Source organism: Truncatella angustata (assembly GCF_020726525.1).
Source record: "Truncatella angustata strain MPI-SDFR-AT-0073 chromosome Unknown BKA67scaffold_2, whole genome shotgun sequence".
Classification (NCBI taxonomy): Eukaryota; Fungi; Ascomycota; class Sordariomycetes; order Amphisphaeriales; family Sporocadaceae; genus Truncatella; species Truncatella angustata.
In genome coordinates this window covers 4,678,619-4,692,146 of record NW_025763382.1, presented here as the reverse complement: position 1 = coordinate 4,692,146, position 13,528 = coordinate 4,678,619, and the positions used below count along the sequence as shown (strand labels likewise).

Below are 13,528 nucleotides of genomic sequence, written 5' to 3'. Positions count from 1 at the left end.
CGTGATTGAATTTGGGGCTCCAGCTGACATGGCAGGGTTTATATTCTTCTTTTTCTGAGAACGTAAGCTTGCACCTTTTCCAGCGATGAGAGAGGGGTTGAGCCACTCAGAATTTCTGTATACACATTTTCGGCCATGGAATTATAAAAACACCGGCTTCCTATTTTCAGTAAACACCATTAAGACAAGCGGAGTTTGTGCATTTCTCACTGGCCATTCTATAGTTAGGCATGGCCCCTTCTACCGACAACTCGTGGGGAACAATTCTGCTCTTGATCGTATCACCTTTCGTACTTACATGGCTATACACGTCAATCCGATTCAACATTGAGGCCAAGAGCGGCTCCAAAGCCCCAACTCTGCCTTATGTCATTCCCTTCCTGGGACACTCAATCCCGTTCTTTATCAATTCAGATAAGTTTCTACGTCGAGTCAGGTGAGTTCAGTTAATCTATCATATACCAGACACCTGATAGATCAATGCAAGGGAGCAATATGGCTCTTTACCCTTACAACTTATCGTTGGCCCGAATCGGTGGACCTACATTCCACATGGGCAGACGGTTCACGAGGTTTTCAAATCCCCCAAGTCGGCAGCAAACAAGGCGATGCAACTCAGAGTCTTGAGTAATCTCTTTGATGTGCCAGATGAGGATATGGCCATTCTTGAAGCCGATAACACAGGGTTTCAGATTATTCCCGCTCCTGGGACCGAGAATTTCCCTCATGAAAAGCGGTGGTTCCACCATAATCACAGCAACTCGCAGAGCCTTCTACAAGGGAAGCCGCTGTTCACAATGACGCAGACATTCCTGGACAAATACACAGCCCGGCTTCAAAAAAAACACGAAATTCAGCATGACCAATGGACGGAGGTACCGGACCTTTTCGGTTTCGTGCAGACAGACATGCTACGAGCAGCCATGGAAGCCATGTGCGGTGACCACGTTTATGAATTAGCCCCCAATTTCGACTCCAATTATTGGGCATTCGATGCAGCTATGCCGACTCTCTTGAAGCAGGTACCGCGATGGCTTGCACCAAAGGCATGGGCAGCAAGAGACAAGATACTCAAAGATGTCAGGGCATGGCTTGAGTACGCGGATAAGCACTTTGACTGGGATAACCAGGAGCTCACAGGCACCGAATGGGAACCCGTATATGGCTCCAGGTTGATGCGAGCTCGACAAGAAGCTTTTCGTTTGACTGGACAGACCAAGAACGCCGATCCCAACCAGCAACTTGGACTAATATGGGCGTACGATGATCTCCATTCGTTACAAAAGTTCATTTGGAAAGACTAACCAATCCCGTGATAGAACAAACTCGAATGTCATCCCAGCCACTTTCTATTCACTTTTAGGTCTTTTACTATCGGAGAATTTGGAAGCGCGGATAACTGCTGAGGTTGATTCTGCATTCATTGGGACAGGCCTGAATGTTGACCTCCCCAAACTTTGTTCAGGGAAACTGCTTACGTCTGTTTATCTGGAGTCCTTACGATATAGCTTCGGGATTATGCTCATTCGTGTGCCTACCCTGGATAACTTCTGGCTTGGAGGATATGCCTACGGCAAGAAGGACACGCTCGTGTACTCGACCTGGGCAGCGCATCACGATGCCAAGTTTTGGAACACGGGTCGGATCTCGGCAGACGGCCACGCAGAGCATTCCGTCGACAGTTGGTGGGGAGAGCGCTTCCTTGAGTATCCTGACGACCCAGCCAGCGGGCCGATTCGGAAACCTGATCCCGAGGTTTACCGCCAGGCCAAGATGACGACAAGAGATGCTAAAGACGATCAGCACGCCACTGTCGTGACTGCTGGCCTGGCTGGTCATTTCTACCCTTACGGAGGCGGTAGCACTATTTGCCCCGGCCGTCACTTTGCCAAGCAGGAACTAATGGCAGCCGTCGCTCTTCTGCTACGGACCTTTGAGTTCCAGCTTGTCGACCCAGCAGCTGCGGCAAAGTTGCAACCTGATGTGGGCTCTGCGTTCGGTACAATGATGCCGGATAGGGCTGTATCAGCACGAATCCGCAGGAGAAGATTGTAGGACCCTACATTGTTTCACGTTGTTATGGATTCATGTTCCATTGCTGTGGACAGTAAGAAATCTTACGAGAGGTCAGCAAGAGCTTTCATGTGGAAACCAGCTACTGTGGCTATCAAACGATAAAATGGGTGACTGCTATGGCTGTCATTAACGGTAGATTTACAGATTATGATACTTGGCCAGATATTTCCAGTCGGCATTTGGCTCGTAAGCTTGTCATCCTATGTGCCAAGAATGGAACAACTACAATGACAGCATAATGTTTTGAAAGATACTGAGTTAGTACACATGAACCGAAACTGAGAGGTCGCATTTCAACCTTCCTGTTCCATTGGACAAGGGTCCGGGTGCGTGAACTACAGCGGACCAGAATGTCCGACCCAATGAGATTAGTGTATGTATAGTGATAAGCGTGTGGGGTTTTAGGCTTCAACTTGGAATTCAATCAATCAGGATCAACTACGAGTGGCCCAAAACCTTGCTGCCGATCATGTTGGCCCGCTAAAACCACCTGCCAGATGACGCAGTATTGTGCATGAAGTCGCAACCTCATCACGCAACACCGAGGTGCCTATAGATGTCTTATCATACATGGCACCGCGACTCCCGTTCTTTTTCAGCTCAGGGCTGTCGCTCTTGTCATGATACTACAAATCGAAGTCGACCCGTAAAATCCAAATACGCCATGGCTCACCTCGCTTGGCCTCGTCTCTTCCGCGACATTGGCGCAACACGTTACCTCTGGGTATTCCCGCTGATCGCCGGCAGTGCTTGGTTCGTAACCCTGAGCATCCTGCTGATCCGGTGGCTGTCGCTTGGCCAACCTCGCTACCCAGGACAAGTGAACCCGGACGTGCCCTTCATCAGCGATATTGCCGCCTTCACCTTCAAGCCTGTCTTTGTGACGGGCAGCACCGTCACGGGCATCGCCTTCGTCGGTACCGTGTTCGCCGTGCATCACGTGCGCTACAGTCCGAGGTTCTACGGGCTCACGAACGACGCGCAGTGGCGACAGGGAACCAGCTTCGCTGCGTTGTTCATGGGCTTGGCCGCTGCGTTCAGCCTGTTCTTTCTGAGCGTGTTCGATACCGTTGATGCACATGTGCGGCACAGATACTTGCTTATGGGCACGTTTGGAGGCCTGGGCTTGAGCGCGTCCCTGACGACATTGGTTTGGTGGGATCAGATATGGGCCCCACCAAGGTGGGCGGGATTGAGGAAATGGTAGGTCTAGATGTATTTTCTGGACACTATCGAGGCTAACATTTACAAGGTTGCTTTTCAATACACTTTTAATGGTATCCCAGACGGGTGTTGGGATATCGTTTGTCGTGTTTATGTACAGTGGGCTCTACAAGACTGCGGGCTTCTTGGAATGGACGTTGACCTATCTCGGATGTTTCTGGCTATTATCTTTCATCGGATATACCAAGTAAGTACACAGCCTCGCAAATACCATGATGTGTAACTAAATCTTTTTTTTAATTCTAGATTCAAAGACGAAGACCCAAAAACCCCTAGCGAGGCAGAGAGGAGGCCGCTTCTCGTTTAGGTAAACTCATGAGAGACGGAGAAGATTGCACCTTGGTGGTTGCTCTTTCAACTGATGCATGGGGACTAACCTGGGTTCAGCAAGTGATAAAAGCCTACAAATTTCTCACGATTCAGACCAAGGTTTGTTATGGAACGAGTCTCTCGCTAGTCTCGTTTCGTATCCAAATTCACGTATGTAGGTCTCGCGACCGGTCAGAAGCTGCCTCAGCGCCACAAAAGCCGGACTTGGAGCTCCTACGAGTGCCCTCTCTATCAAGTGTTGAACGACGACACCAGCAGCCATTTCGCGGCTGTCTACAATTCCCTTGAGTTGTCTGACTCCGTGTATCTCCGATGGTGTACGGTGCCATATGATCCTCACAGCAGCGGGTCTCTCCTCTGGATGATCTAAGCAGTCGCCTTTCTCGCTGTTGCGGGCGAGGATGGCGTTGACCAACCTCGACATGCGAAGACCCTTTGCAAGCACGTCAACTCGGATTTCCCGTCCACGAAAGTGCCTATGGGATTGGTGCGTAAATATCTGCTGCAGAGCTGGGATGGGCGGCTGGTGCACCAACATGTTCCTCCATGATGCTTATGGCCTTCCGAAAGCTTCGAGATCGGTCATAAAGCGGCTAACATCGTCGCCGGCTAGCCAACGGACAGGCTGACAGATGGCGCCGCATGATGTAGCTAGCCAGAAAGCATCGCTACCAGGCTCATCTTTTACCCATTTCGGGTTAAAGAAGCAGAAATCGAACGCCCCTTTCAACAAAGGGTTTAACTTGTTCCGGGAGGAATTGTCTCCCGAGAAGAACAGCTTCTTTTGAAGCCGGTTGGACTGGAGTATCACGCAACGCCACCATTTGGTTACCTGCTGCGCTGAGACGAGGAGTGTCCGCATGTCTACCTCTATTAGTATAGCTTCGAGTAGTTCAGTAATGCCAAAGACCCTGTTCCCGGCCGGCTCTGTGCTGATTTGTGTGTACATGATTTGTGCTGCTTCAGCAGATCCGACGGACTGTATGTTTGAGAGAAAGAAACAGAAATGTAATCAGTCGGAAAGTTTTGAAGCTCATGGCCGTGGTCGGAACGGATTTATAAAGATGTGATGACTGAAGATATGACTGTGAGTCGTTCATCGGAATCATTGACAAATTCATGTGCTACTGGTGGCAGGGCATTTCAAAGCAATGATTCGCAATTTTCGAAAAGCCAAGTGTTTTTGACTAAGGAAGTGCCACATGTGGCCTCTGCTTTTGTACTTGCCCGGAGTATCGAACATATTTTTGGCCTATCTGTTCTATTCATGATGCGCTTGTAGTGACCCGGTAAATACTGCAAACCGTCTATAAAAACAATGTAAGAAGCCGCACGAGCTCGAACATTTATCAGTCCAACGACGACAGGCCATCATCGCATCCCATAACATACCGCTGACTCTCTATTTGATCATTCACCGACTGAGTTTGGTGATAATGAGGCCATCCCGTTTCGTACCAGTGGAAGACCATTAGGAAGCAGTCGTCCATGGACCTTTGCATGCGCTTACTTGCCTGTAATTATGTGGCCGCGACCACTAAGTTCATACCAAGTCTACCCCTGGAGACCCCTAAGTTACATGGCTTAATACCTACCTAACCTACTTTACTTATGCATTAAACGTATGCAGGAGCCCCGCCAACGTCATCGCACCGGACGCGGGACATGACATGCCACTTGAACTCCACTCCTACGGTACAATCAATCGCCGTGACAGGCATCCATATTAGACAGCCACAGACAACCAGACAAACCCAATTCTTACTGCTTGAGGGACGTATACCGTGCTGCACACCGTCCTCCACTCGAAGAACAGATAACCGTCCTCGACTAGAGAAACAAGATAAACACCCTCGTCATCTGCCCCCCTTCCCCCCCCCTCCGAAACCACCAGACCGACCCCGAAGATGAACCGCCTCTTCGGCAGCGGCAACAAGGCGCCCAAGCCGACGCTTAACAGCGCCATCTCCAACATCGACGGCGGCATCGCCAAGCTCGACGTCCAGATCGCCCGGGTCAACACGGAGCTGCGCGAGCTCACGACCAAGATGAACCGGATGCCGCCCTCGGGCAAGGCCTTCGCCAAGAAGCGGGCGCGGGACCTGCTGACCCAGCGGCGCAAGTACGAGCAGCAGCGCGACCAGCAGCAGCAGCAGGTCTGGAACATGGAGCAGACCCAGATGATGCAGGACAACCTCAAGGGCGTCATGGCCTCGGTCGACGCCATGAAGACCACGAGCAAGGAGCTCAAGAAGCAGTACGGCAAGGTCGACATTGACAAGATCGACAAGCTCAACGACGAGCTGGCCGACCTCATGGACATCGGCAACGAGATACAGGAGTCCCTGTCCAGGGCTTACGACGTACCGGATGACATCGACGAGGAGGAGCTCGATGCCGAGCTTGAGATGCTGGGCGCCGAGATGGAGATGGAGGCCCAGCAGAGCGTAGGCGCCGGCGAGATACCAGATTTCATGAGGGACGAGGTCCCCGACTTCGTCGACGAGCCCGTGGGAGCGGGCAAGGTACAAGAAGCTGCAAGGTGATGTTAGCCTTGAACTGACGTCTCGACCACATTTGGCATCGGGTCGAGGGATGGAGATTATGGCGTTTCAAGGAGTTCAGGGTGACATAGCATGATACACATCCTTTATGGTGACATAGCTTCGCTGTCGTTGGAAACCACGAGCAAAAGCATGTCCTAGGGCTACATAAGAACCCCGAAATACAAGCTCAACACGGGCGATTCTAGTAAGCACCCGTGATGATATAAATCACACTCAAAACTTTGCCCGCATGGTCGTCGGGAGAACATAAATTCGATGCCTGCGGGCGTAGATGTCACTAATTTGCAGCATACTGGTAACACAAAGAGCCGCGGGTGTGTTTTGGGATCATAGCTCGTTGATATGTCTCTCTATAGGAGTAATATTACATGTAATGCGAAGCGTTTTCCCACCTTCATAGTCGTAAATGAGCCCGCTATGCGCCGGTATTCCCTAGCCATTACAGTTCAGACATATTCCTCCAACGCTCAGTAAATGCCACAGCCGAAAACCCCCGTTGTGCCGATTTCATCACCATGAGCCATCTATCGTGAGCAAGAGCATGTCATGTATTGTCTGCTTGCCTAGTTTCGTCAAATTGCGTTGAGTTGTGGTACTTTTTTCTTCTTCTTCTTCTTCTTCTTCTTCTTCTTCTTCTTCTTCTTTATCCCTTTCTTTGTCAGAACACGGCAGAATGTATATGCATGTGCTGAAGCCACTGCCATGTAACCCCATCCTGGCTCCATCGATTCTTCATACCTTACTCAACTGGAGCAAAGAAACGCACTACTTCCTCGAGCTCAGGATCGCCATTGCAGAAATCCCATCCCACGATCGTCGAGGTCTGACTGCAACATATGATCTTGTGTGCATCAAATTGTAGCTTGAAAACCCTTGGCTGGTCATTCTGCGCAATGTGAGGATGATGAGCCGGTATCGGTGCCGGTGGTAAGGGGGGAGCTGCTGCCGTTGTTGCTGTTGTTGTTGTTGTTGTTGTTGCTTCCTGCCCGTTGGCACTCTGAGCTGACAGCTGGGCAAGCTGCTGCTGCTGTTGCTGCGCCGATTGTACCAACTGAGCGTGTTGGGTGGCGTGGATAACCGTCGCCGGAGGGCCAGCTGACGCATGCGTGGTGGTAGACGCAGCGACGGGAAGCGGCGTCGAAGTCGCGTGTGTAGACGAGACAGCAGTGGCATTATTGCTTGAGTCGAAATGCAGGGCAGGGGACTGGAACGTTTGCCGCGGTGCGTGCGGTCGTGGGAGCGAACCTGTGTGGTTGGGTCGTGATGATTGTCTCGATGGTCTCGGGGTTGGGAGTAGGTGAGGTGGCAGGGCAGATGCAGCACCAGAACCTGCCTGCGATGCAGATTGCGTTGCTAATGGTGCAGCCATCGCCTGTTGTACAGACTCACGAATGCGACTTTGTTGTAGCTGCGTTCGCTGCACAGCAGTAGCGACAACCTGTCTTAGATTTGATCGAGTGACGGCATCGGGTACTTGATCAATGGCACCTTGGATGCGGGAGTCATATGCCAGCATGGTAGGAAAGCTTGTCAACGCATTCTGCAGAGCTGCCGGTCCCTGTGTAACCGATTGGTCGATCAATCTAGAGTAGGACATCGTAGTTTGTGGCGTCATAGTTGCATGTATAGGATGCTCGACGTGCGTCAGGTTGCCCGTGCTTTCCAAAGCAGGGGGTGCACTGGCCGGCGGCGGTGGAGGTGCTGGATGTCTTGCCAGAGGGCGCGCATTGTGATGAAGAGAAGGAGCGGGCGATTGTGAAGGAGAAGGTAAATGGCTGTCGGCAAGATGACTTGGTTGTCTGTAGGCATTGGCTGCTGCTTCGGCCTGCTGGAGGATATGCGCCCTTCTCCATTTTCCTTCCTTGTCGCGACGCCAAATTATGATCGATTGATCATACGAACCAGAGACTATCCTTGCATATCGTCCGCCACCTCCGCCAGGAGGTAGCTTTGCGCCATAAGCCGTGATATCTTCGGGTCGTCGGCCACCCGCATTAGGGCCTCTTCCTCGACTCAAATTTGAATTTACAAGAGTGCCAGTCTTGACAGCGGCAAAGTACTCCTCGTCAATAGCTTTGGCAGTACTTCGATCTTCCTCGATACTATAAGGGAGATCTCCAAAGCCAGCCTGTACGGTGCGCACGAGACTAACATGCCCTTTTAGAGTAGCGACTTCTAGACCCGTCTCGCGATCGAATACCTTTACTTCGTTGTCGCTGCTGCCGCTAATAATGCGACGCCCGTCGTACTGGACACAAGCGATGCCCTTGTGGTGGCCCAGGAATGTCCTTCGACAGATCTGCTGAGGCCAGTCCCAGACCTTGATGTGACGGTCGCCACTGGCGGACACGATCTCATCACCATGGATCTGAACAGCGTTGACTGCCGCACCGTGCCCTTCAAGGCAACCGATCTCGGTAAAAGGCTGCGTGACTGGCAATCGGCTAAAAAGTGGATCATCATAACCATAGTCCTTGAGGTTGATCGGAACGGGTCCAACTAGATCATCAATGTTGCCAGGATACCCAACATCTCCCGCCCGCAGAGGTTTTCGGTTAAATATCTTGATGCTCCTGTCCTTGGAGCAAGTGACCAGAATGCGTTTATCAAACTTGACGTTGAGAACTGATTCACTATGAGCCCTGTCCAGAACTTGAATCTTGTCACCTGTTGAAAACTTCCAGATGATGACATCAGAATCGCTGCTCCCCGATACTATCAGATCCTCTTCGGGATCAGCATCGAACTGGAGACATAGGACAGAACCACGGTGGCCGGTCAAAGGTTTACGTACAAGACGGCGGGTCTTGAGGTTCCATATGCGAATTGTCTTGTCGCGACTACCACTGACCACGTAGTCAGGATCAAATTGTAGCGAGTAAACACATTCCTTGTGGCCCTCTTGAGGATAATCTGGGTGAGGAAGTTGGAAATTTGTGTACTTTCCTGCCTCCCAGTTGTACTCTAGGCGGCGGCGCATTATGTATAGATACTGCCAATTAATCCTGTATCTTCCACTTTGCGCGTGGTAATTCCAGAGTGACGATTTGGGTAAGCTGGCTTGTATGGTAGACGGAACAGGGCTATCGAACGATGGGGCGGTCGCCCTTCCCTTGCCCTTTTTGTCGAGGGGCATGTCAACAGGCATGGGGCTTGGGGACTCCACGACAAGGCCTCCCAAGTGTTGTATGACGCTGCTCGTGGTCTTGGATGACGATGTACTGCCAGTGACGCGACCATCGCCACCAAACAAACTTGCGCCAGTTCCTGACATCTCCGTATCGTCATCTCGGTCAAGCTCCATAGCATTGTGTTCCGTTTCCTGTCGCGCGGGATCCGATATAGCCCTCTTCTTGTAAACATGTCCGTACTCGGAGGATCGCATACGTTGAGGCTGAATCGTCTCTGAACTAGTCCAGCTTGATTTCATGCGCCTCTCGGCAAGACGGATTTCCTTTGGTACAGCCTGCCATCCTTCGAGGTAGAAGAGCTGCTCCCAAAGCTTGTGGTCCAAGGACAAGTTATACCACTCCCTGCAGCACCTGGCGACATTTATGAGGGAGACGGGATCGAGGTATCCGAATATCTTGAGACAGATTTCGGCGGGAAGCTTTGAAACAAAGTCAATGTAGAGTCTCGGGTTGAGTTGCTTTATGACAATGTCCTGTATGGCGGTTGTAGGAAGTTCGGCAAGCAGCGCCATGGCCAACTGCTTTCTCTGCTCTACGTTGAGTGTTGAGAGTCTGGGCGACAGCCAAGCCATGAATGCGGCGGGATCGCGCGAGTGCCTTGCAGGGCTGAGATGGTCCTCTGTGGATGACGGATATAGGGGATGCTCACTGTAGCCCTCGTCGGGCTCCTGTGTATTGTTGAAGGACTCCATTTCTTCGGATAGAGAAGCGCCAGTATCATAAGGCGCAGGGTTGAGGATTGTCATGATCAGATTATCCTGTCTCGTCTTGTTCATGGCGGGACGTGTGCAGGGGGAGCCGAAGGGGCTGCGGGTTAGGCTTCGCTCCGGTAGCCTGTCTAGACCACCTGACTGACCTCAGCTCAATCGTGGATGGCTTCGCAGCCGAGTGCTCCGTAAGCAGATCAGCAGCGACGGGGCGATGATCTCACAGAGAACAAACAAATCAAGGCACTTCGTGTACGGCCGTGGGGTAGTCTCCCGTCGTCGCCGCAATGTTGTGAGGTCACGAATAGGCTCCGAAAACAGGTTCCCAAGACCAGAGAGGAAAGGTCCCCTGGCGCGTCAGCCGGGTCGACAAGGTTGTGTGGGGTCAAGGCCAAGGTCGGTCAGGGTCAAGGTGGGATTAATTGCCATGGAAGCGTACCTAACCTAACTTAGAGGTCAAGTAGGTAGTGTACGGTATTTGACCTCAAAGCATAAGTTACACGCAGTACTTCCATAATTACTCCCAGCCTATAGTGTAGCCGGTCGCGCCTGTAGTGCCTAGGGTCTGTAGCAGCGCAAGTCTCGTGGGGCCCGTCGGAAATCGAGGCCAACCGTCACCTATCACCTGGCTGCTGAATAACTATTGTCAGCCAGACACAATAAGAGCCAAACAATCAACAATCTTGCAGCAGATTCCACTGAACTTACCAGACGAGAGCCTAGGTTAGTAAGCCCCGCACGCTCATCCCCCTGGAATCGCTAACCTAGTACCAAGCTAAATTTCACTGCCGTAACCCCAGCTTGCAGCACTGGCTAATACGTCTTCCACGACTTCGTACATCTGCATCTTTCGCCCATGGACAACTCCGGTTAACGCTCTTCTGTCCACAGGCTGAGATCTCTAACCTTAGAGCATTCTCCGTTTCGTTTGATTTTCGTATTCGCTACAGCCCTTGTCAACCCGTGAATTGAGGCCAATATCAATAGTGCTCCGGTTGGAGTTAACTTGCCCCGAGCTTTAGGGCCCAAGGGAACATCTGATGAAGCTCACTTCGGATGCTCCTTTTCGAAGGATCCCGTCTTCTGTAGGGTTGTTCCTGCCTTGTTGTTGATAATTCGCGCCACCTTTCAAGCACCTGCTCAAAAGTCATCTAGCACTCGTGCGTCAGTCACAGACTGCTTCGATCGGATTTGTCTGTGACTGGCAAGTCTCTGCGTAGGTATTGGGCTGAAAAAGAACCTTGACGGAATGCTTGGAGCCTGCCGTCTTGAATAGATCAACGCTTCAAGGAGACTGTGGTCGCAAACTAGCAGGTTGACGACCACTTTGACGCATGAAAAATTCTACACCATGCTCGCGCGCTGCTACTGTGGAACTTAATTTTGGTACTGATATTGTGATTAGTGTCACGTTGTTTAATTACCACTTTTCCAAAAAAGCCGGCTATATCATGTATCATCAAGATGTGTTGCAACTTTTAGCTTTGTCAATCAATCAATTGATTCCAGAACTTGCGAATGGGCGTATGCTTGCAGCGAATTGTGTTGTACATGGTACTGGACGAACCCAATGGTATCCTTCCGATTCGAATTTGCGCCATCAGCAAAACAAATGTGACAAGCCAACAGTTGGACTCAATTGCAAGACTAGAACCCGCTCATCGACTCATCTAATCACACCAGTTGACACGAGGTCCAGAACTACACACATATCACACCATTCGTCTGCATTCCGATCTTGCCGTTGTCAGCTTTGGTGGCAACGCTATCTCGTACTCCGCTGCTGGTACCGGTATCGTCACGCTTGTAATATCCCTTGCAGGTCCATACGTCGAGATAACTAATATCAGTCTTCTTCTAGTCGATGTCGGTCATCATGATCTCGGAATTCCCCTTCTTGTGTCCCAGCCTGGTGAGAGTCACATGTGAATTTGACGCTCATCCGATCGCCGAAGTTGGTGACAGTATCGGTATTGCCCGCGTCGCGAATGGCTGCCATCCTTTGACCTCGAGTTTTCCGAGATATTAATCTGTAGCTTCATTTTTAAATATTTACCCGGTTCAACTCATGGAGCTGTTCTTCAGGTTCTGTACGGGAGCAAGTACGCGGTCTCGCCGCCCTGCTCGAGACACTCTGGTGGCCATTACTCGGCGCTAGTGGCCGCCTTGCCATCATTCACTTTGGCGTTATATATATATCGGTTGTATTTATTCTTGAAAAGCCGTTTGGAATAGAGTAAATATATGCGGTGCCTTTCTGTTCTTGTTCCTATCCCTGTTTCGATGGCTTAATACATATCTTGGCCGTCTCTTCTCCCATGTGTGGACTCACGGTTGTCTTTCGAACACTCGGCATTTTGGAGCGGCCTCGCTCCGAAAAGGCCTCTGATCCTTTTGTGCTAACTTCAGCTATCTTGCAGGTTGAAAGTTTCATTCGGCTTCCCATCGCGTGTAAGTGCTTCAAGTTCTGTCACCGAGCTTGGTTCAGCAAGAGGAATACCGACAACCAAGGAAGCTGGGAGACATGACAGCAAGACTGGGCGGGTGGTGAGGTACGACGCGTTTATATTGAAATATATGTGCAATTTACGGGGAGATGTAAATGTTCAACGGCAGCTAGGATATTCACAGATTTTGGTCCTTTCAAGGTTTCTGCTGGTGATTTATGAATTCTTCAGCAACAGCGTTGAACCATGGTATATGTCATTTTAGGCCTGAAGGTAGATCTTGTAGAGCCATTACCCTCAAGTATATTATTCATTTGTCGCTTCACCTACCAAAAGTTCCAGATATCAGTTGCATGGAAACAGGGGCACAAAAGTGTGCGCGCTCTTATGAACAAATTCTTGCAAGTGCCGGTAAAGGTTTCAACATAACAGACATGTCTTACGTGAGGCCGTCGTATAATAAAACTACGAGTTCGACATGCTTTTCACGTAGTCTGGGACCATGAGCGGGTCGGTGTCAAGGAATATGGTGACCGTGAATACTGTTACAAAGAAGGAATTGTGACCCTCCATCATCGCTCCTAAACAATGAAGTTACTGCTGATAAACGTTATCGCAACGATTGCTTAGGCCACACACGCTCCAAAAGCCTTGGCTTTGTCTGCCCTGGGTTATAATAAAGGTAGGTCCAGTAAACTTGATCGACGAAAGACCATGAGCGCGAGGGTCAACGCCTAATACCTCGGTCAGGACGGTTGCAACAACAATTGCATTTTCAAAGGTAAGAGACACCAGTCAGCGACGTGATTGATAAGCTTGCTGCTTCATATAAGATGGGTGCTAAAAGGAGAAGGCTGATTTTCAGCGGAGATAAGAAGTGGACTAGGCCAGCACCTCAACGAAGGTGATCACACGGAAGCTGGTTGTCAAGCCATGGTCACGAAAAGGCACGGACTACCTACGGACGATGTGCTGACATGTGAGCA

The 13,528-nt window shown here is 50.6% G+C and overlaps 5 protein-coding genes across 5 annotated transcripts; 3 read left to right on the top strand and 2 right to left on the bottom strand.

Annotated features, from left to right (window-relative positions):
* The first annotated feature begins 36 nt into the window (after window positions 1–36).
* On the top strand, window positions 37–2,481 carry BKA67DRAFT_555846 (cytochrome P450). The gene is made up of 3 exons (XM_046102116.1): window positions 37–436; window positions 488–1,258; window positions 1,320–2,481. Exons 1-3 carry the CDS (start codon window positions 231–233, stop codon window positions 2,053–2,055), a joined length of 1,713 nt encoding a protein of 570 aa, XP_045961865.1. The 5' UTR covers window positions 37–230; the 3' UTR covers window positions 2,056–2,481.
* Window positions 2,482–2,740: 259 nt separating this feature from the next.
* On the top strand, window positions 2,741–3,607 carry BKA67DRAFT_655882 (Frag1/DRAM/Sfk1; the record flags this gene model as incomplete). Its single annotated transcript, XM_046106845.1, has 3 exons — window positions 2,741–3,279; window positions 3,329–3,487; window positions 3,547–3,607. 3 exons carry the CDS (start codon window positions 2,741–2,743, stop codon window positions 3,605–3,607), a joined length of 759 nt encoding a protein of 252 aa, XP_045961864.1.
* Window positions 3,608–3,712: 105 nt separating this feature from the next.
* BKA67DRAFT_655881 (uncharacterized protein) lies at window positions 3,713–4,579 on the bottom strand (the record flags this gene model as incomplete). Its single annotated transcript, XM_046106844.1, has 2 exons — window positions 3,713–4,063; window positions 4,229–4,579. The coding sequence occupies 2 exons, from the start codon at window positions 4,577–4,579 to the stop codon at window positions 3,713–3,715; spliced, it is 702 nt and encodes a 233-aa protein (XP_045961863.1).
* A 625-nt stretch (window positions 4,580–5,204) lies between these two features.
* On the top strand, window positions 5,205–6,527 carry BKA67DRAFT_555840 (Snf7 family). The gene has a single exon (XM_046102115.1). The coding sequence runs from the start codon at window positions 5,538–5,540 to the stop codon at window positions 6,174–6,176; it is 639 nt and encodes a 212-aa protein (XP_045961862.1). The 5' UTR covers window positions 5,205–5,537; the 3' UTR covers window positions 6,177–6,527.
* A 409-nt stretch (window positions 6,528–6,936) lies between these two features.
* On the bottom strand, window positions 6,937–10,080 carry BKA67DRAFT_512552 (WD40-repeat-containing domain protein; the record flags this gene model as incomplete). The annotated part of the gene is made up of 2 exons (XM_046097485.1): window positions 6,937–7,151; window positions 7,443–10,080. 2 exons carry the CDS (start codon window positions 10,078–10,080, stop codon window positions 6,937–6,939), a joined length of 2,853 nt encoding a protein of 950 aa, XP_045961861.1.
* Window positions 10,081–13,528: the final 3,448 nt, after the last annotated feature.

Coding starts and splice junctions, on each gene's coding strand:
- BKA67DRAFT_555846 (XM_046102116.1), top strand. CDS start 231: ATGGCCCCTTCTACCGACAACTCGTGGGGAACAATTCTGCTCTTGATC. Junction 437..487: donor AAGTTTCTACGTCGAGTCAG/GTGAGTTCAGTT, acceptor GATCAATGCAAG/GGAGCAATATGGCTCTTTAC. Junction 1,259..1,319: donor CAACTTGGACTAATATGGGC/GTACGATGATCT, acceptor ATCCCGTGATAG/AACAAACTCGAATGTCATCC.
- BKA67DRAFT_555840 (XM_046102115.1), top strand. CDS start 5,538: ATGAACCGCCTCTTCGGCAGCGGCAACAAGGCGCCCAAGCCGACGCTT.